This window comes from Lipophrys pholis, assembly GCF_963383615.2.
Source record: "Lipophrys pholis genome assembly, chromosome: 12".
Classification (NCBI taxonomy): domain Eukaryota; kingdom Metazoa; phylum Chordata; class Actinopteri; order Blenniiformes; family Blenniidae; genus Lipophrys; species Lipophrys pholis.
The window spans coordinates 7,471,336-7,494,238 of record NC_137641.1 but is presented as its reverse complement, the minus strand read 5'-3'; the positions used below and the strand labels follow the sequence as shown (position 1 = coordinate 7,494,238).

At 43.0% G+C, this 22,903-nt stretch overlaps 1 protein-coding gene across 3 annotated transcripts in view; it reads right to left on the bottom strand.

Moving 5' to 3' along the window:
• Positions 1-22,903, bottom strand: part of wdr7 (WD repeat domain 7) — a 124,370-nt gene that overhangs the window by 6,758 nt on the left and 94,709 nt on the right. For all 3 annotated transcript variants that reach the window (XM_080477221.1, XM_080477222.1, XM_080477223.1), the window contains 5 exons: positions 19,865-20,051; positions 8,028-8,145; positions 6,057-6,206; positions 5,844-5,926; positions 4,637-4,736 (listed from right to left, as the gene is read on the bottom strand). In XM_080477221.1, coding sequence (XP_080333347.1) covers positions 4,637-4,736; positions 5,844-5,926; positions 6,057-6,206; positions 8,028-8,145; positions 19,865-20,051 — 638 coding nt within the window. The remainder of the gene's footprint in view (positions 1-4,636; positions 4,737-5,843; positions 5,927-6,056; positions 6,207-8,027; positions 8,146-19,864; positions 20,052-22,903) is intronic.

Genomic DNA, 22,903 nt, shown 5'->3' with positions numbered 1-22,903 from the left:
AAGACAATCAGAAAAGAAAAATTTCAGTAAATTGTCAACATCACCACTGTGTAGAAGTTGATAACATTTTCTTAAAGTGTCTCTAAAATCATCAAATCTGCATATAAATAGCAGATTTATATAAATAGTAGAAAATGAGGAAGATGGATGCTAACTGACAGGAGGAAAATCTTTCACAGTGGTCAGTGGGAAAGGTCACATGACTTGTCAGTCTTTGGGGAGAGGAGGAAATAACTGCAGCATATTGTCGAGGCTGTGAGACGCCAGTGACGATGTGATGATGATGTGTTTGAGTTCCCGTTAACAAAGTCCAAAATCTAAGCTCTAATACGAAATGTCAGTGATCCATTTATAGCAGTGATTCTCAACCACTGGGCCACGACAGCGCCAACTACTGGGCCGTGAAAGACTTTCACTTCTACTGCTGTGGGCTGCGAGGGCCGCGGGACCGCAATGCCTCTTCCCACCACTTGGGGCAGTGACACGTCATCCAGTTGTTGAACACACTCCAATAAGCAGCAGCAGAAGAAGACAGCTGTAAACTTTGGACTGAAGAAGAAGAAAGTGATGCCTCCCCCTCCTCAAAGGAGAAATATGATGACAAGAACAACCCTGACTAGATTAAGTTGGGCTTGTGAACAGAGCAGAGTCCATGACGAGCCTGTGTCTTTAAATGACAAGTGCATTGTGGGAAGTGGAGTCGTAGCATGTGTTGATTTAAGGAAGTGTAGTTTTTGTTGTTCTGCTGCACTCTGGTGTTAAACTGCAGGTGTGTGTGTGTTTGAAATGAGCGGCGTTAGTCCGGCTCCAATTCTACAACCACCGACGTCTCTCCTTCTCCCTCCATCATCTCCACGTCAGAACTCACCCGACAGACAGCTTGTTACCAGCAGACACCAGCCACTAGTGTAACTGTAGTAAACCAGGCTCTGATGATAGCAGATATCAGAATTTCTATTCTGTTTTTTGAGCCTTTAAATCAAAACAATGTTTGGGTTTCTGCCCATTTTGTGTTCACATTGATTTGAGCCTTTCTAATTGTTCTTGTGGCAACTTGAGTTGTTATAATTGCTCTCCTGTTCAGTGCTGGACGTGCAGGTTTACGTGCACCGTATGAAGAAATGTTTTAGAGATCATCACAGTGTATTCTATAATTTATTTGACAAGGTTTTTGCTTGTAAATCTAAGTGGACTTAATTTAGTCATTGACTACAAATCAAACCAAGATTCAGATCAGTCATAATGAAAGTCTTCATATTTAAATGGGCCCGGGCCACTTTGTACACACACTTTGCACACACACTTTGCACACACACTTTGCACACTTCTTTTGGCTTTGCAGTTTTGTGTTTGGTTCAGAAGTCGCCAGAAGTTTGTAAACATTACAAGGACGCATGTTTCTGACATTTTAAGCAGCTGTAATGGTGAGAATCCGATATGAGTCACTACATAATATATGTGGAACCGCATGGCCCAGAATGAGTCAGATTGAGGCTGCAAATCCCAGCTGAGCATCATAACCTGCAGTGTAAATGTGTCCTCGGAAGCAAGCCGAGGCGGCACCATGGAAATGAAGGTTGGAAATGACAATCTTGACACATGACAGTTATGTGAAGAAATATCTGGGGAAATAAATACACAAGTGCCACAAACTGGATAACTCATTATTGGACTTCTTTGTCCTGCAGGCGCTGGAATTCTTTGTTTCCCAAGGGAATCGAAACAATGACAAACAAGTGTCACAAGTCTGTGTTCCCCCAAAATGGAGCAATTTGTTTTCAGTTTATGAAGAGTAAAAGGAGTGTTATTGAGGTATCAGAACAGCTTGAACCTGATGAGAACAAAACAACCCTGAAACGTCTTCCTGCAGCGTTTGTTCTGCGTTCCTCAAACTACAGACTGCAGCTGCTGCTGGCCACACTTCAACAAGCTGCTCTGTGACGAAGCTCAGATTAAAAACTCATTTTGGTCCTTGTTGAAATTTCATCGCCCCCCCCCCCCCCCCCCCCCCCCCCCCAGACTGCTGCTGTGTAACGCAATAACATGTCCCACCAGATGCGGGGCGAGTAACGCAATAAAGGCCCTCCCAGAAATTCCCGGCTACGACTGCGACTGGGATTACAAACTCTCACCTCCAGATGAGATTAAGACGCAGTGCCTCGGGCAGCAGGGCCATGAAATAAGAACCCGTCTGCGGCGATTAATGGGAGGAAGAAAAAAAAAAGAAAAGAAAAAAAAACAAAAACAAACACAATGAAATGATAATCTCATCTTTTTAATTTGTTCTCTCGCTCCCCCTTCATGGGGAAACTCTATTAGATTCCAGCAGTGCTGGTTGAGAAGAAAAGATGAATTCTTTTCTCTTCTTCAAATTTTTCCAGAATAATTCCCTTTCCCTTCTCCCATCAGCCCTCCGTCCTCTGATTTCACCTCCTTATCATCCTTCACCTCCCTCTTTGGAGAATTCCCAAATCTCATTTCCCATCACTACTGTTCGAGGAGAAAAAGCTTCAGAGGTCAACAGAGTGGATCCAGCCTGGTAAACCATCAGCTGTTTAGAATAAAGACCACTGAAGACAATTAGAGGCAAATAGAGTTCAGAACTAAAAGCTTTTAAGTTCCACCTGACCAAACTCTTCACACCTTCTCCAGCCAGTTCCAAAGGAGATGCTATTTTCCATCACATGGCTTAATGTCTTACTTTCAGTGTCTGATATGAACTCTGTGCCATCTTGGTTCCTATATCTTCCAGATGTCCCAACTTTTTTTTGGAGATGTAGGCAAAAACAAAGGCAAGGTGTGAAAAAACGCAGCAAACTTAAATTGTTCTTTTGAAGTGAACTAGAGGTCAGGACGCTTTTGCTAATCATATGTGAAGCAGTATGTGTGGTGAACTCCAGAGGTGACATATATATATATATACACAAAATGGAGTGTGTGTGTGTGTGTGTGTGTGTGTGTGTGTGTGTGTGTGTGTGTGTGTGTGTGTGTGTGTGTGTGTGTGTGTGTGTGTGTGTGTGTGTGTGTGTGTGTGTGTGTGTGTGCGTGTGTGTGTGTGTGTGTACTCGAGTTTTACACCATTTGTTGGCTCTGAAACCTGGGTTGTGGGTTCCAAACCCAAGAGTGGGGACCAAAAATGTTACATTCTTATAAAGGGTAGATGATATCCATTATTATTATTATTGGTATAATTAGTGCCTATCTTAATGACAAATGTGTCTCCTTCGTCATTATGATATGTCACACAATCAAACTAGGTGGTGGCGGAACAGTTATCAGATATAAATGACCCCCTCCACCAGACTACACTGCTCAGGTTACTGCAAATCAATAACACAGCAAATTACCAACACACGCACACACGGGCTAACTTAAAGAGAGTCATTGCTTCATCATTAATCAATTACTGGGACTCAACAAAAATACTCCTCCTTCTCATCATCTTCCTCCTCCCCTCTCATTTAGTCTTGTTTACAGCCCTCATTTCTGCCCCTCCTCATATTATCCCACATCTCTTCTTCAATTTCTTTTCAGTGGAAAACAGACTTTTGACTGGATTCACCAGGTGAGAAGTTTTAATAGTTTATCTAATGATGTCAAGAGTGTGGGAAACAAATGTAAAGAAATGAAGCAAGGAAACTGGAGATGGTCGGTTCACGATGTGTGGTGGACCGAGGATGCAGAAGTTACTGGATGGATCCTGAAAGAAACCCTTAACATGAAAAATAACTGTTTTACTTTAGATACAACTCCATGTTCAATCTTCTATTTCATGTTTTATTTGACGAACCTGCTGGAAAATGTAAAATCTTGCCATTCTTTGTGTTTCTCTTGGTGGAAGATTGTTGGTTGTTTCCACATAATCTTTCAGCATGATGCTAATGCTTGGCCTGTTAACGAGCACCGTTCGGTTCTGGGTCTCATTGACGCCTCATCTCACAAAATTATTGAGATTAAGGACGTGAAGTGGTAACTACTGGGCAATTACATGAGATGATTGACGCTATGCACAGAACTGTTTAACTTTTATGAAGATGTGTGAGTTCTATTACTTCCCGCAGTGAAATTCACACCCTGTTACAACGTGGATACCTGCGGCTTATATACTGTATGTTTCTGTATTTTTTTTTTTCTTAAATTAAGTGGGTGCAGCTTATATTCAAGTGTGCTCAATTGTCTGGAAATTACGGTAATGTGCACAAAGGTGGTACCAGATACAGATCAGACTCCATTTTCTTTATTAAATAATTGATAACTATCTTTGATAATTATTAATCCTAATCGATAGCCAAACCTCTAAAATCCAACATTACTGGTGAGGCATATGAGGTCAAAAAAATAAATCCCTACATATGGATGTGCTAAGTGTCCAAAAGAACATATTTGTGAGTATGATTATGGATGGGTAGATAGGAGAGGAAACTGATGAATAAATGGGAGAACAGTCAGTGCGCTTTTTCAGCTGACAATAAATGTACCATGTATGGAGAGATGAATGAATGAAGTGATCGACAGCTGGTAATATGAGAGGATGTGGATAGATGGATGGAAGGAAGGGAAGAAGGAAGGAAGGCTCATATCCAGGACCGCTGCAGTCAACCTGAAAGCTACAAAGATGAATTTAGAGGAGTTTTACCTGACATTTTCCAGTACGAACGTCGTAGAGGGCCACTGAACCCTGGCGAGCTCCCACAGCGATCCGATGACTGCGGTCGCAGTAACCAACCATATAAAACCTGGAAAAAAGAAAAAAGAGGAGTAAACAACTGGCGTCAGGAGGTCCCGAGGAAAGGAACAGGTTTTTACAGGATGTAAAGTGAAATTTACTTTTTTATCATAAAATAAGCATTAAAGGGTAAAGATGAATATTTTTTAACAGTTTGGACACTTCTTAAATTATATACCTGAAGATCTCAAACTTCCTTCTATTGATGAGCAGACAGACTTTTGAATGGAACGAAGCCTCTCCATGTAACTCTCAGAGAGAAGAATAGGCTTTTGATGACTGGCTCACCTTCACTCATGATTACATGTTGTGGACAAACTAGAGCTATTTTATTTTATCATCTTTTTTCTTTTTCTTTTACAGAAAAGTATATATCCTTGGGGAAATTCATACCGATTGACCCATCGGTAGCAGCCGCACAGAGCAGCGCTCAAGGGGAGCGCGGGGGGAAACTGGAGTACCCGGAGGAAACCCACGCACACACAGGGAGAACATGCAAAGGCTGGATTTGAACCCACGACCTTCTTGCTTTGAGGCGAGAGCGCTGACCACTGTGCACTGGACTTCTTTTGTGGCCCTCACTATGAGTAGAGTTTCCTTTTCTTGACGGAATGGAACAGACATCAACAGATACAACAACTAAAACGATGATTGATACAAAATGTAAAAATCCGGGGATGGCTAAAATGGATTGGGGGGGGTCAAACTGACTCCTTCAGGCCATTGACGGGTTTCTTTCACCAGTCAGAGCTTGATAATGGAGTGGTGGCGATGAAGAGAAAGAAAAGAAAGCTCTGATGGAATCTGAAAGACAGTTTGTCCAAAAGCATATTGTGAAAACATCAGAGTCGTCCTTTAATTGAACGACAAAAGAAGGAAGCTTCAGATTGGATGATTTGACCGCACCACCAAACACTGCTCACCAGCCACACTGTGAGGCATGGGGGCGGCGGCATCATGCTGTTGGGCTGCTTCTCAGCAACAGTGAGTGAAATGAATTAAATACTGAAGAAAAACCTAATTCAGTTTGCTTCAGAACCATAACTTGTTTGATTTATGTCCATTCATCCTGGTCACGTGCCCACTGGGGCTATTTCACCAGTACACACACACTTACTTGCAAATAGCAGGGAAACACTCCTGGAGGCCTTTCTTCTTCACCAGAGAGCCTTCAATACAGTACATGATGATATCCATCACCTGAAGAAAAGGAGGACAAGGCAGAAGTTTGTTATCTAGTTGAATTCATAAAAAAGTTATCTGGTAGGAAAAGGCCCATTTGAAATTAGGCAGAATTGAGGAATAATTATGAGATTTGATTGAGGTTTACTTCAACCAGCAGATCCACGACATCTCCAGGCATCTTCTCGATCAGAATATCAATGACCCGTAGGATCTCGGTCTTGGCTCTGGCCAGAGTGGTGGTGTGAACGTTCTGCTGTGACTGGGAGTTCGCCTGAGCTGCGTTGTATCGATGGACCTGGAAAACAGAAAGAGAAAAGCAGTTCTGAAGCAGGAACAAACAACCAGAGTCATAAAAACAATAAAACTTGTTGTCCTCTGTCGTCGACCCACCTTTTGAGATGATGTCACACCCACATAAAGCTCAGTTCTTAAAAGCAAAACCAAGAATCTGCTCAGCTGCCACCTGGTCCTATTTATTTTATAATAGTAATCAGATTACAATAAATGTGTCATGTATGGGGTGAGGCAGAGGCGAAGGCTAAAAGTCGACTTGAGCTTGTATTGACCTTATGCCCCATCCAGAGCGAAGAGGGTAAATATATAAATAAGTAATACATTTATTACTTAAGGGAACAAATAAAATGTTTCATTTTCTATCGATTTAATTTCTTCTCAGGTGTCCTGTTTTCTGGCTGATTTTGCAGAATTCTAGAAATCTTAAGACTATTTGGCAACAGAAAAAGTGTCTCGTTTGTGGAAAACTTATCAAACTTGAACCGTATTTAAAAATAATTACAACAATAAGATTTACCGTATAGTTCCCAACACGCAGTGTGTGAGCGCCAGCCTCGGGGTGGTGCGTCTATTGGGAACATGTGGCCGCAAGTTCAAACATTTAGTAAAATACGGTAATTACGCGTGCCTTCGTCAACACAGAAGGATTTCTGCAAACCGCACACATGCATTTTTTGGAAGCCTGTTATCAATAAGCACACTATAAGAACTAGGGCCCCGTTTACACGACAACGAATTAGTTTTGGGGGGTCCGTTTACACGGCACCAGGTTGCAGATCCACTGTATCGGCAAAGTTTTTAATCCGGCTCCCAAAGTGCAAAGATTCTTTCACGGCGCAAATCCCTCCTGCGGAGACTGATGGAGGCTACAGAGCCTGTCACTGCGCATGCACATCTCCCCCTCTCTCCTGCTCATTCAGTTGTAAACAAACATGGCGGCTGCGTAGTAGTACGACTCGCCGTCTATATTCTAGTTTTATCGTCCAGATCAGTAGTTTAATAGTTGAGACTCTCCCTGATAGCATCCGATGCGTCATCAGTCCATACGGATGTCGGGTTCTCTCCATTTTCTTCACGTTTATAGTGTTTTGTTCTCTGCACACACGGCTGTGTAGTTTCATAACAAAAGCAAGCAACAGCGCCCTCCAGTGGCCCGGCATACTAACTACATCGTTGTCTCTGTGTCCACTGCTGCAGTGTAAACGCCCCCACTTTTTTTTTACAGAGTAGGTGTTGTCACGTGAAATGTTGTCGTGTAAACAGGGCCTAGAGTGTGCTGAGAAGAACACAACGAGGGGGACGGATTTGCTGTGGCAGTCTTGAAAGACGATGTTAAGAATACAATTTCCGTGAGAAGGGCCCGGTGTGTGCCCGAGTCGCCGCCACCGACTGCTGACCCGACCCGACCCCCCCCCCTCCGCCTTCCACTTTCTTTGCGTTCCATATCTTTGAAAAAGGAGGGCACTCCCCTATTATGTGGTGCTCTTCTATTGGGAACTATACGGTGATTCAAACTTCCTGAACCGAGCATTTGTTTTTTCGGACTTCTATAGATACGAAAAAAAACTGTTGACAGTCCTTGTTTCGAGGCGTTGTAGCAAAAGCAGCAGATTCTCAGAAAATGTTTTTGAAGCATCTCAAGAGAAAAACACTCATTCACACGCCCCAAAGTGCTTCTGGAGAGAAACCACTGTCAGCCATGCTAATCGTTTTGACGAGGACTATGAATGTGGAGCATCCTCTTCAGTGAAGATTTATCCAAAACTTGGACTAAAGACAACCTGAAGCAGCCGTTCCACCGCTGGAAGAGAAACAGTCTCACCTCTCTGGCAATCGTGGTGATGAAGGCCGGCGGCCTGGCCGTGGCGATCAGAGAGAGAGCGTGACGAGCCGAGCGAGCCGAGTCAGCTGGAGGGTTGAGGGGCAAACCCATCGTAACACTGCAGAAAGAGACGCAGAGAGATTTTATTCAGACTTATTGGTAAAAAAACTCAACGAACAGACAGAAAAATGGACCGATTATATAGTTCATCAGTATTTCTTTGTGGTTCTTCATATCTTCTTCTGTTCCAGAATCACACTGGAAAACAAAGTGTTTTTTTTTTTGTTTTTTTTTTAACTTTCAACTACAAAGAAAACGTCCTTAAACAAGAGGAAGGATAAAAACAAAATGTAAAATGAATGACGAAAAAAGTCTCAGGAAGAACAAGGCAAAGAAGGAGAAGGTGAAGAAGACTTAAAAATACCATTATTTAAACCACAAACTTTGGTAATAAACAGAAAGACAAAAAAGATGAAGAAGATGAAGAATACAAAGAAGACGACAAGGATGAAGAGAAAAAAGACGAAAAAGAAGTAGAAAACAAAGAAGAAGACAAAGAAGGCAAAGAATTAGAGGAAAAAGAAAAAGACAAAGAGAAAAAAGAAGAAGGAGAAGAACAAGAACAAGGGCAGAAATAATAAAAGTACAAAGAAGAAGAAGAAGAAGAAATATGGCGGTAATGACTTTTGTGGATTTCAAGGAGCAGTTTTCTAACGTTTACTCCCCTGAAGTGACACTGAAATGTCTGTTTGGACCTGTTGGTCTGCTTTTAGTCGTCATTCTAATCAGAGCAACAGTGTGATTATTAATTTTGGAGAAGAGTTTGCACAAACAGGATCAGACTTCATCACCACAGTGAACTTGTCGATGGGTTTCTGTGTCTCTTCAGATGAACCACAAACAATAAGAACAGTTGAAAGGAGCTTCAGGTTGAGCTCAAGAAAGATTGGAGGCGTGCGAATGAGGAGCGAGACATGTAAACGAGCCCGTTACAGGAAGAGACGGCCGGCGCAGAGATTGAGTCTTACTACTATATAGAGCCCAGAGATTAGCAGGCAGCTTATAATGTCAAGGCCGAGTCAATGGAAGCCATTCGCCAGACGACAGCATAATGGACTCCCACAATGCAACAGGAATTAGACACACACGCGCCCAACAGCTGGTCACACACCCCTTCAAGCGCACACGCGTGTGTGTGTGTGTGTGTGTGTGTGTGTGTGTCTGAATGAGAGAAAGGAGGATCAAGCAGGCCAGCAAGGCCACCTTGTTAACAAATGACTGTGTGGAGTTCGAAGGGAGGGGCGGCGGTGGAATTAGCGGCTCTATTCATCTCCTCTGATTACACATCGCAGCTACAGTTTCCGTAATTAATACTGATAATATATTGGCAATAAATCAGGGATATTGAAATGTAGGATTTCGTTGGGGGACGTGGCTGTAATTGGAAACAGTCTCCGTGTTGATATAAGGCAGCCGGCCGGCCGGCCGGCCGCGAGCTAATTGTGCCGAGACCCGGTGAGGTTAATGTTCGGCGCGGGTAATGAAATAATCGGGATTACTGTAACAGTTGCAGAAGAACCCACGAGTGACACCGTCATGACACCAGGATGAAGTTAAACCAGCAACCGTACAGTCAGAGGAGAGTGATGTGCAGATCGATCAAGGGTATCGATAGTTCTGTCTGTCCGTCTCTGCATTGATTCTCATGCTGAAATATCAATTGTCACACTGGAGTTGCTATTTTTAGATAAATGTATGCTTTTCATCAAAGATAAAGGTATTTCAATATTTGGGTTGGTAGTAATGCTAATGCTGATGATAAATGATGAGTTCACATGAAGGCCGGCCGATAACCGACACGTCTGATATTTCCGATGAACAATCAGGGAGACAGTTTGCTTTGGTGACAGAAAATCTCTATAACTGCTTACTTTAAAGCTTATTGTAACTTTACACGTTACGCAAAAACTATCGCTACCTGTGGTATCTGCAAATTTTAGCTGGTATCGGATCGAAAAGGAGATGAGTGGTATTACAGGCCTGATTGATTTAGTACGAGTCTGGATACAGCAAGATTAATATGAATTCACTGTCTATATATATTTAACGCAAAAAGCAGTACAATGCCACTGATTACTACAAGTTACTATGTATGCATGGTAGCATTATAGCTGCTAGTTCAAATTACGAGCTCCATATTTCTAATCGTTAAAATTCTGCACACAAAAATTGTTTGTTTGGCTTTTCGAACAAGCAGATAACATTTTATTTAAATAGTTTTATATATAATCTTTTAAAATAGTTCAAATTTGGCACTTTTCTGTGACCTCAACCAAGAACTAACATTTGCAGATCTCACAAACGAAATGAGCAAGCAGGTTTTTTTCTTCTCATTTAAAAACGGGCAGAAAACAACTTCTCCCTCTCAAATATTAAGAGCAAAACCCAAAATAATACACATTAAAAAAAATGTATGACTCTCGAAAGAAAAGAAGGCTGAAGGTGATAACCCATTAACATGTTAAATTGAGGCGTTAAACAGAAGCAATGTGATCATATGAACATCAAACTTAAGATTCTTATAAGGAGCTCACTATTAACCAAATAAATCTCTTAACTTCCAGGACTCCAAACCAAAGTTCCCGTCTTTAAGTGAAGAAGAAAATTTTAAGCTGGAAGCAGCATTTAACACGTCGTCGCTTCCTTGCTGGTCAGCGATTAGAAGCATGTCCTCCAGGTGGCGCTGCAACGGTGTATTTTGGCCTACGGCTGTGCTGAGGGCCGACTCTTATTGCATGTAAACTTTCAGTCAGACTGAAGCATGTAGAGCAGACTTACACTTCATTTCCTGTTTCATGGCGATACCTCAATTTCCGGGGGACCGTCATGGCCACGCTCTTTGACTTTTGCGGAAGACTTTTTTTTTTTTTTTTTTTTTTTTTAAATCGGGATACCTGTTGTATATAATGGGCAAATTTCCGGTCTCTTGGGCTTATTCCCTTGGAGGTGACATTTTTGTGCGACCCGACATGCTTCTTATGCCTACGAAATGTTGTGGATGTAGATAAAACGGGCGTCCCATTGCAGATGTTTTAAAAGCGTCAAAAATGCAGGGGGCGCTATGGGAGCCATTTTGCCAGAGACATGTCCAAGCCCATAAAATAGAACATTTTTCAAGTCGTGTTTCCTTGTAAAATAATAAAAAGTAAATGAGCGTCTGCACTGCTGAGGATGACAGGCTGAAATGATTCCGCTGGAAACCCTTGAGGTTCAGCTCAGCGTGCCAACCTGGCAACATGACGGCTTTCACAGCCAATATCATACTGACATTATCCAGTCAATACTGACACACACACACACACACACACACACACACACACACACACACACACACACACACACACACACACACACACACACACACACACACACACACACACACACACACACACACACACACACACACACACACACACACACACACACACACACACACACACACACACACACAGTGGGGAGTAAGGATATTGATTCTGGTGTGCTGGGAGGAGTGAATAACCTCGGCCACATGATGAGAGGAAACCATGAAGAGTCCGCTGACGGTTCGAGAGCGACTGATTCTGACGAGGTTACACACTCTTCTACTCTCTTCTTCCACTGTTTCAGCTTTAACATTCAAACCCAGGATAACGGCTCTTAAACATCTAGATTTTATATACGTTTTTAAACAGCGTCTCGGATTCCATTAACAATCTCACACAACTACTAATTACAACAGTAGATTTTATTTCATTACAAATGTTGCTGTTTTAGCATCAATAGACTTAGTTTAGTTTTAACTCGGGATGCGTGTATCTTCGGTGTGTACATAAATAAAAGGTTAATCGGCTGCTGGAGTCCGTATCCTTGTTATGTAGGAAGATACACTGAAGACATAACGGCGCGGCAGGCAATGAGGACCGGTTAACTCCCTCGTCTCACACCCGGTAGAAAGCAGGACATGGAACTCAGTTTCTGAGATGAATAGTTGTTGTATTTATTTGCCAGTTAGTTTAAATGTACAACTTCTTGCCAGACACGCTCAGCATAAGCACGCTCGCTCTCTCAGGCACACTGGTCAAGCGAGCAGCGCGTCTGTTAAAAGGGCAACGTACGCAATGTTTTCTAACAGTATAAGTGGCAGCGCCATAAAAAAAATTTTTTTAAGTAAACTTAAGTACTCAGTATTGGTATCGGTGAGTACTCAAATGCAAGTACTCATACACTACTCGTTTTGGAAAAAAGTTGTATCAGTGCATCCAGAGTTTTAACCTTTCCTTCACTCGTCTTTAGCCATTTTTAACAGATTTAACCATTTGAACTGTTTCGTTTCTTTTATTTTTAACTGTTTTAGGATTTTAAGCTGCTTGAGAAATTTTTAAAACTGTAGCTCATTCATTCATTCATTCATTCATTCATTCATTCATCACACTTTGGCAACTTTTGTTGTTTAAACAGCTTTAACGTATTTCATTAGATTTTTTTTTGTCATCTTTTGTTGTAGTTTGAACAGTTTAAGCTGTTTGTCGCCCAAAAGCTTTTAATGTTTTACTTGATTGATCCAATTTTAGCCATTTTAGTTATTTGATCTTTATTTTCTCGTTTCAGGTTCTTCAGTCATTTTTTTGTTGTTTTAGGCTTTTAAGCTGTTTTTAACTATTTTACTATGTGGATGTTTTCACCAGTTGTAATTTTTTTTTGTGCAGCTACAAAGAAAATATGGTAAAATGTTGATTTCCACGTCAATTTCAGGCACAGAGGGACTATAAGACACATTGCCCTGGGTTTCTCTTACCCCCTTTTTTCTGCCCCTGACCAAAACGCAGGCCCGGCAGCCTCCAGTCTGCCTCCAGTGCATGTGAGTGTGGCAAAGGAGGGTCAACTGGTGTGCGCTGACCCTTTATATGGACGTCTGACACGGACATGCATCAGTGTGTCGGTCGAAACGGACTGAGCACCGGTGTGTTACGGTGTGTTCGCAGCAACTCTTGTTTCCAACAACGGCATGACAGGCTGACACATCACTCCTGATTTCTGTTTGCTTTCTTATCAAAAATTCACCAGCTTATTGAGTGCAGGCTTCTTTTTCCAAACTGATCATTACCAACACGCACGTATTTCTCTTGAACTCAGCAAAAAGTTTATTTGAAAAAAACAAAAAATAAAAAAATAACCAACCGATGTTTAACCTGGAAAAAGATAAAACATATATTGACACAGATGTCCCAAGAAGTCAGACGTCTGCAACCACAATGACAAATAAAATCTGGAGAAAATGAGAACACAGCTCATCATAAATCTGGAGCTCGGCTGTACAAGCAAATCCTGGATTTAAGGTTTAATCATCATGTAATCATCATTCATTAAGATTCACAATAACATTAATAATAATGATGATAATTGTTTTTGCGCTTTTAGCTTTTGTAACCTTTTGTAGGGATTTTATCTCTTTTAGCCATTGTTAGTAGGTTTAGTAATTAATTGTGTTTCATTGAGATTTTTTGAGGTTGTTTCTTTCTTTTTTTTTTGCTTTTCAGGCAAAAGTGATTCTGAAAATGAGTCTTGGTGTGGAAAGAATACGAAATAGAAATATTTATCGAGATGTAAGGCGTCATGGAGCTATGAGTGTCTCCATGAGGAGCACTAACTTCTAAATTAACCAAGACTGTTGACAGGATGGATTAATATCCAAGAGCCAATTATATTCAGAATTTTTATGAGCTGTTACACAGAAACACTTAATTTGCCCTTAGTGTTAAAACCCAGCTGTCATTTTAAGAGAAAGGTTTTCATGAAGTTGTGAGAGGATCCAGTTACAGAAGGTTTGTTGATGTAACCTCAAAATATTCCTCAGATTATTACAACAGATTGAACTCAGTTTAACCATGTGCTAAACTGTAAACTAACTGATGCTAAAATGGCACAATACTTAAAAGGTAGCAGTAGTAGGAGTACTTGTACTCAAACAACTTCCACCAGATTTGGAACTATCACCATTTCCATTTGAACAAAATCACATCATCAGTGGAATTACGTTTTACATTTTCTGCTCTTTAACATTTCAATTTTTACCATTTTTTGTCAAAATTGCCTCTCTCTGTATATAGAGGTTTGAGAGAGAGAGAGAGAGAGAGAAAACACTACGAGCTGTGGTTTAACGAGTTGGGTTTTTAAGTTTACGTTGCTTAAAAGATGGCTGAGCTGCCTCCCCTGCAGTGGGTTCGAGGCCCCCCAGGGGGCTGCGTACCTCACTCTGGGAACCATTGACTGAAGTGAACATCTCTAATGCCGACTGGTTTTAAAGATATTTTCCTTTCAAATTGTTTTTTCAATGCTGGTAACCAAACTGACTGAAGGACTTTTTGCCGGATAATTCTTCTTCAAACTCTCACTGTGTTTTCATGATGCGTTCAGGGACACTCAGGTATTACTAAGAGTTGTTCCCGATTGTTACAGAAAAATTGAGCGGCAGCCTCAAACGTTTGTGTGCACACACACACACACACACACACACACACACACACATAAAAATCAAACGGGATCACCTTTTCTAAGAAGTGACCTGCAGTGTTTGGATCGTTGTGTTTCTCTACTAAAACATCACACAGGGTCCGTTTTGTGCTGACAACGTGTGTTTATCGCAGCCTGACGCACCAAACATTCATTCCTCTCTGCATGAGAAATGCAACCATCGACATTAAAAACACACCATGTACAGAGATGTATTTATCTCTGCAAGTTGAAAACATACATTATCTCTGTGGTAGCACCAACACACACATCAAAACACACGCATCGACCTTGGCCGGAGATTACAGTTGGACTGAATTGGAAGTTTTGAAAGTTGAATTTTTTTCTGTGGTATTTTGTTTTCTTTGAGTCATGTAAAGAAAAAGTAGTTATTTAAATTGACAAGCATTATAACAACCCACATATTCTGTAAAAGACAGACTTCATTTAGATTATGGTAACAAACCATTTCAGAGAACTTTGGGGTGCGACTGCAGAGAGACAGAACATGCAAACTCCACACAGAAAGGCCCCGGATCTATTTTTTTTAAGTAATCTTTGTGTGAGGAAACTTGATATAACAGCCTGGAAACATCACACCACCTTTGTTATCTGTTTGCTGTTGGTTTACCAGCACGAAATGGAAAGAAGTCAGAGAACCAAGCTGGTTTTCAGGGGTTCAAACCTCACAACTGACACTTGTACCCACGTCACCACGAGGGGTCCCTGAGCATGACCTTTGACCCCTAGCAGCTCCTTGGATGCTACCAGCATAGAAGTAACTTTAACCAGGATGGGTTACGCATAAACTTTAAGTCTTAGCGGAGCATTCATCAACAAAACCACAATATTGGGCGTAAACATGAAGTAGGGAGAGCCGAGATACTAAAAGATAAACACATCAGTATCACTTGCATAAGATATCTATTCATCAAACTTCTTTCCTGCTTAGTCTGTTTGGGATCACGGTGGCAGTATAGAGAGCGGAGAAACCCAGGCATCCATGTCCCCCACAACTTCCTCCAGCTGTTCGGCGGGGACCCCAAGCTGTTTCCAGGCCAAGCCAGAGATATAATCTCCCCAGTGAGTCGTGGGCCGACCTCGGGACCTCCTCCCAGTTGAACGTGCCTGACAGACCTCTAAAGGGAGGCGACCAGGGGGTGTCCTAATCAGATGCCTGAACCACGTCAACTGGCTCCTCTCAATGTGGAGGAGCAGCAGCTCGACTTTGAGTCTCTTCTGAAAGGTTGAGCTCCTCACTCTATCACGAAGAGTGATGCCCACTACCCTGTGGAGAAAACTCATTTTGGCCGCTTGTACCCACGATCTCATTCTTTCTGTCATGACCCAAAGTTCATGACCGTAGGTGAGGGTGGAGATGTAGACCGACCAGTTAACAGAGAGCTTTGCTTTATAGTTCAGCTCCTCTTCACCACAGCGGCCCACTACAGTGACTACATGATTGTCGCCGCCTGTCTGAACCTGTGGCTGATCTCACGATCCCTCCTCCCATCACTTGCGAATAAGACCCCAAGTTACTTAAACTCCTCCACCTGGGGAAGGTTCACCCCCCTACCTGGAGAGGGCATACCATCCTTTTCCATGAGAGGACCATGGACTCAAATTTGGAGGCGCTGATCTGCATCCCAACTGCTTCATACTCAGCTGCAAACAGTTCCAGTGAACACTGGAGGCCCTCATGTGACGCCACCAGGAGGACGACATCATCCGCAAAGAGCAGAGACGTACCTCTCCGGCTTCCCCACATGATACCCTCCTGCACCCGGCTGCACCTCAACACCCTGTCCATGAAAAATACAAACAAAAGGGGTGACAAGGCACAGCCCTGGCGGGGTCCAGCACATACCCTGAACAAGTATGTTTTAGCGTTGAGTATACGGAGGCAGCTCTCATACCGGGAGTACAAAGACCAGATTTCCCGCAGCAGCGGTTCCGGTACTCTGTACTCCCTTTACACCTCCCAAAACACATTTCAGGGGATATGGTCATAAGCCTTCTCCAAGTCCACAAAATTCATGTAGACTGAATTGGCAAACTGCCATGCCCCATCAACAATCTGTGAGAGGGTGAAGAGTTGGTCCGTTGTTCCACGGCCAGGAAGGAATACGCATTGGTCCTCTTGTATTTGAGGTTCGACTATCGGTCGGAGTCTCCTTTCTAGAACCCCGCATAGACTTTCCCAGGGAGGCAGAGAAGTGTGATACCTCGAAAATTGGCTCACACTCTCCAGTCCCCCTTTTTGAAAATGGGGACCACCACCAGTCTGCCAGTCCAAAGGTACTGTACCTGAGGTCCATGCAATACTGTAGAGGCGTGTCAACCAGGACAGACCTGCACCATCAGCACCTCCAGGCGTATCTTGTCCACTCCTGGGGCCTTGTCACCAAGGAGTTTTTTTTACCACCCTGGTAACCTCCACCAGGGAAATGGACGATGCCACACCAGATGCCTCAGGCCCTGCCTCCTGTAAGGGAGGCATGACCCCCGAGTTCAGTAGACCCTCAAAGTGTTCCTTCCACCTCCGGAGGATCTCCTCGTTCGAGGTCAGAGGATGTCCACTCTTGCTGAGCACAGCTTGAGATTGACCACTCCTGAGCCTCCGGATGGTGCTCTTGGAACGTGCATAAGATACCGTGATGCCCATACATATTAATTAGTAACATAGTACTCTCATATGATCACTTTTTTCAGTTACGAGTAATCTAACACGTTACTATTTCCAATCCAGTAATCAGATTAAAGTTACTTATCCAAGTCACGACGCACTACTATTGTAGCGTCCCGCAGGACAATGGAAAGGAAGACCAGTTTCTTGTCTGTAAAGCTTCTTTATTACTGAACAGAACAGGGCTGTTCCTTCAATCTCCTCCAACCAGACGAACACACTCCCCCCTTCTCCACTCGCAGCCAATCACAGACCAACTCGTTCAGGTGACACAAAAGAATTGGAACCAACACGACATCGTCACTAAAGCTTAACATTGCAACAAAAACATAACTGCAGGGATGTTACACTATTTTTGTAATTTTCCTGAGTAAAAAGATATATTGGCAGGAAGCCCCGATCCATTTTTGGCACAATGGGTTGTCATCTTTATGTTGAGACGATGGGGGGTGTTGTCAGCAGCTGCTGAAAGTAACTAAAAAGTAACTTGTAATCTAACTTTCAAATAATGTCTGTGTCAATCTGATGTATTAATGTGATGCACGCACACACACACACATTGCCCGAGTGTGTGTGTGTGGCGCTCACAACAACAGGGGCTTTTTCAAACCTCCGCCTATTGAAAAGGGATTATCACACATACAGCGCCGCACGAAGTGTATTGACAACTGTTCGAGTGCACGAGGCACAAAAAGCCCGGCTGCGAGTCAGCTGCATGGAAATACATCCTGTGGCCGACAGCGCCCGCGTGCATACACTCTTTCAGCCGGTAATGCATTCAGCCCGTCGCTCTCTCTTTCTCTGAGGAGCGAATAAACTGCCTGCGAGGAAGAAACACTCTGTGTGTGGGTGTGTATTACTGTATTCTCTTGGAGTATATTAAAACGCAGTGATGTGATTACGGGGCATGTCATTGATCAGCCCTCGTGCTGTTTGCCTCGCTAACACGAGAAGGCAACAACAAACACCTGCAGACATCACAATATCAATTATACATGATCAAGAAATGTGCGCGCGCGAGCGTGTGTGTGTGTGTGTGTGCGTGTGTGTGTGTGTTCACACCAGCGTTCATTTCAATCAGCCTAAACGTGTTAAATGTGTAAAGTATGTGATTTATTTTCAAGCTTAAAAAAATAGCTCATTAAAATCACAAAGTTATCGGACTGAAGTGTGTTACTGCAGGTACGTTATAGCATGCTGACGAGCCTGTAGTCTAATCCAGAGCTCAGGTGGAATAGAAACACAACAAGATGAAAGATTTTAGAATTACAAGCTAATAACAAATTGAACAGTAATCCTCAAAACGTGGACTGAAGACAACCTTTAGACTCACTACTGCCACTCGCTGCATAAAAGTGGAATCACCCGCGTTTTAAAACTCATCAGTTTTAATGTGGAGTTTCTTGGAGCAAGTGTCTAATTTGTATTAAAAAAAAACATGCCTCAATTCTCTGCTGGCCAGAAAGAAGTGCAGAGGTGAACAAGTGCCAAATATTTCTGTTCATCTCCTCCAAGGCAAACTTTTGTCTGGTGGTCTGGTGCATCATCGTCCAGTCCTGAAGGTTTGATCCCCGGCTCCACCTGGCCATGAGCTGAAGTCTTCTTATTCAACATGCTGAACCTACAAATGCTCCGAGATGGGTGCCAGCCCCTTTTGTTGCTTTTTTAGTTGAAGTATTGTGTGGTTTTAGTAAAACATGCTACTGCCTGGTGTCTCTTTTCAGACCGAAGGCCACAGCAGACGTATCAGCATTCGTCTGACCGGACTGGTCCAGCTCCACTTTCAGCCTGAATACGATCAACTCATGTGGGCCAGTTACATTTCAACATGAAGGAAGACACCGTTACTCTCATATGATCACTTTTTTTAGTAAGGAGTAATCTAACACGTTACGATTTCCAAACCAGTAATCAGATTAAAGTTACTTATCCAAGTCACAACGCAGTACTATTGTAGTGTCCCGCAAGACGTTGGAAAGGAAGACCAGTTTCTTGTCTGTAAAGCTGCTTTATTACTGAAGAGAACAGGGCTGCTCCTTCAATCTCCTCCGACCGGACGAACACACACACACACACACACACACACACACACACACACACACACACACACACACACACACACACACACACACACACACACACACACACACACACACACACACACACACACACACACACACACACACACACACACACACACACACACACACACACACACACACACACACACACACACACACACACACACACACACACAGAGTCTCCGCATGCTGACCCGCCCCCTTCTCCACGCTCAGCCAATCACAGACCAACTCGCTTTAACAAGTAACAGTTCAGGTTACACAAAAGAATTGGAACCAACACGACATCATCACTAAACCTTAACATTGCAACAGCTGCAGAGATGTTACACTATTTTTATAATTTTCCTGTGTAGAAAGATATACTGGCAGGAGGCCCCGCCCCTTTTTTGGCAGAATCGGTTGTCATTTTTATGTTGAGACCTTGTTCTCAATTGAGATGTTAAAAGAGAAACATTTAAGAAAACACAGAGTCAGTCATCCTACTGAGTTGACTGACTATTTCATGTGTTTGGACTCACTTGGCCAGCTGTTTCTCGGCGTCAGCGCACAGTTCCAGCAGTCCCATGAGCACCGCCGACACATCCATGTATGGCTCCCAGACAGTGAAGCCTCGGCCAATCAGATCTATGGCCGTGCGGCGGATGGTGCTGTGTGGAGGCAGCTTGGGGCTGGGCGGCTGCAGCAGGAGGAACGTCAGTGCCTTACCTGAAAAGAGGAGTAACATCAGAGCAGGTTCAGCTTGGACCAACCAATGATGCTGAATACCGTTTATGATACAACCAAGTCAGCTTGTCTGTGAGGAGTCTGTGAGGAGGATGTACAACGCAGCCGTCTGCTGATTGGTAGTGACGATAGTCACTCTCGACTTGCCCACAATATTTAATTATTTCCTCGGCCGTAAACCTTCCTGTTGTTGTTTACATACAGCGCTTTGCGCTCACTGGTTGATTTGTTAACTGGGTTTATTGAAAAGTCGGCGCGCGACACAACATTGCGGTCTTTTAACAAGATACAGACGCTCCTTCGTCAGGAACAGGAGGAGGAAATTCATCAGGAGCTGGACGCTGCTGTTTACAATGAGAAAGTTTAACCTGAGTCACTGAAAACAACTCGGACGGCTGCCGGCCGCTTCCCCGTTCTTCGCTGGACCCTGTCCGAGTCGTTCACAACCCCACCTACATTTTTACCGTACTTTCTATGGTAGAACCGCGCGACGGAGTTGGTCCTGGGTGCGCTTTGTCATACCGTAACCTCCCGCTCCGCAACGTACTGCGTGGTGGAACAGCGGCTAAAGGGTCTTCCTAAGTAGTCCCACAAAGTTCCCGTTGTTGGGCAGCAATCATTGGACTGAAGCACACATGCAGTCTGTAAAGCCAGCTTTAACTTCACCCTGGACATTTTCAGTCAGTTTCTCGTGATTCAAGATGTTTCTTCATGCCAGAGCCAGATCCAGATGAAGAACAGTTCTTAAAGTCTGGACATCAATAAGATCAACATCAGCAATACCGCCATTCTTCTCTGGACTGGATACAGGCAAATTATTAATCTCTGGGTCTGAGAATCACAACACTCCATGCCTACAACGTCTTAGGCCTCCCCTAAAATTCAAGAACGCTCATTTCTAGAGCATGTCTGAAGCCAAGGTGATCTGAAAGTCAAACTGCTGAATACTACCACTCCTCCGGCTCTTTTTGGCCCTGTAAACGGTGTATCTAATGATGATCAGCTCTGCATGTTGGTGAAGCTGAAGTCTGTAAGTCACCCAATAATACCGGCACAATGTCAATCACATACATCAGCATTAAAATCATGAGCACTTATAAAGTGTAAGCGCCGTTTTTTCAAATACCATATTTCTTGGACCATAATAAGTCACAGCGGTGTATGAAACACGGACAAGCACAGAGAAAAAAAACACAAGTCTCATTTATCTATTCATGCCCAGACGTAACTACAAGATCTAAAACAAGACTTATAGTCTGAAAAATACAGCCTTCACCAATCAGTAACCAGATCATCCCGCTGGATGTCAGATACGGTATCAAACGGACCTGTTGAAGGAGGCAAAGCTGCACTGGTTTTTCAGACCCAACAGCTAATTTAAAGCTGTAGTTCCAACTAAAAGATGATCAACAAGCAACATGACTGAAGTCCCCTGACAGCAGTGCTGAGAGGTTGTGACCCATTTCATTTCATATGGGTGCAAGTGCCATTAGCGAGGAGTGGCTGGTTTGATTCCCAGAAGACGATATGTTTTTCACCAAATTTAGAGTTGTTTGTTGGTGATATCAGGTTATATTATATGTACATATCACAAAACATGGTTAAGATGTCACATATCACAATCTATTAATATCCTGTAGACAAGGTTGTATATCACGCAATTTCTCAAAATCTATGACTAAAACATTTTGTGCAACTCAAAGGAGATGGACTGCCATTGTCCAACCCATCATTTGTTTCTTATCTTATAGTTCCACAGATAGCCACACTGTTCAACACAAATCTAAAAAACCTGGGCTACATCATGAAGTTTGCTGTGTACAGAATGAAAGATGAAACGCAAGCTGAATTGTCGCCATGAGTCGGTGTGATTGCGCAAGAATAAGTGATATGCAAGTATAACATGTACTAAACATAAACATGAATGAAGCCCTTGCCGTTGTGGCATTTATGTGTTTGGAGAGAACTCCCAAACAGAAGGAGGAGGAGAATATGGATGTGGTCGTGGCTCGGAAAGAGAGGCTAACTTGAGATGCTAATTTTACAAAGGCAACTTGAAGTACTTGTTAGCATCTACTAGCATTTACGTTAGCATTTACTGTGAAGGTCTTTCATTTTTCAACAAAACACCCCACATACAAACGTAACAAACAGGCCGCAGGTCACAGCAGTAGCTACGATCACCCCAAATATCCCAAATCCTGTCTGATGTTAATCGCAGGTTGTTTTTGGCTGCAAGACCGTCCTTGACCAGGCCTCACAGTGTGAAGTTGGACCACAGATTTAGAGCCAAGAGCAAAGATTTTGCCACAACTCTCCCACGATTGGTGCGACGGCTGAAAATCTCATAGTGTGTAGGGGCAGGTTTATTCAGCTTCCTGTCTGATTTACTTCTTCACTACAAAGAATAATTGAGACTATATGACAACACTGCCACCTTATGGTAGGAAGCAGGGACAAATAGGGACAGCTGGTTTTCTTTGAGTAGCACACAATGCTGTACCAACTCGGCTGCAAATCCACACATTATTTTAGGGATCAGCCCATTATCACTAAGATTAATACCACAAGATTTGATTATTTGGATATTTTTGACAGTCATAATTCTCTACGAATGTGTGGAGTTTCCAATAAAAAAAACAATTTTTATTGAAAGGATTAATCCTGTTCCGCGAACACGCGCAGACACGCACAGCGTGAGGATAAAGACAGCAGGCGGGATGGAGGTCACTTCATAGCTGACCTGACATTTGAGCCAGTCTCTGTGGGGACAGGCTGACCATTAGGACTCCAGAAAATATCCCCCACGCCTCAATAACATCCTCCTCCTCCTC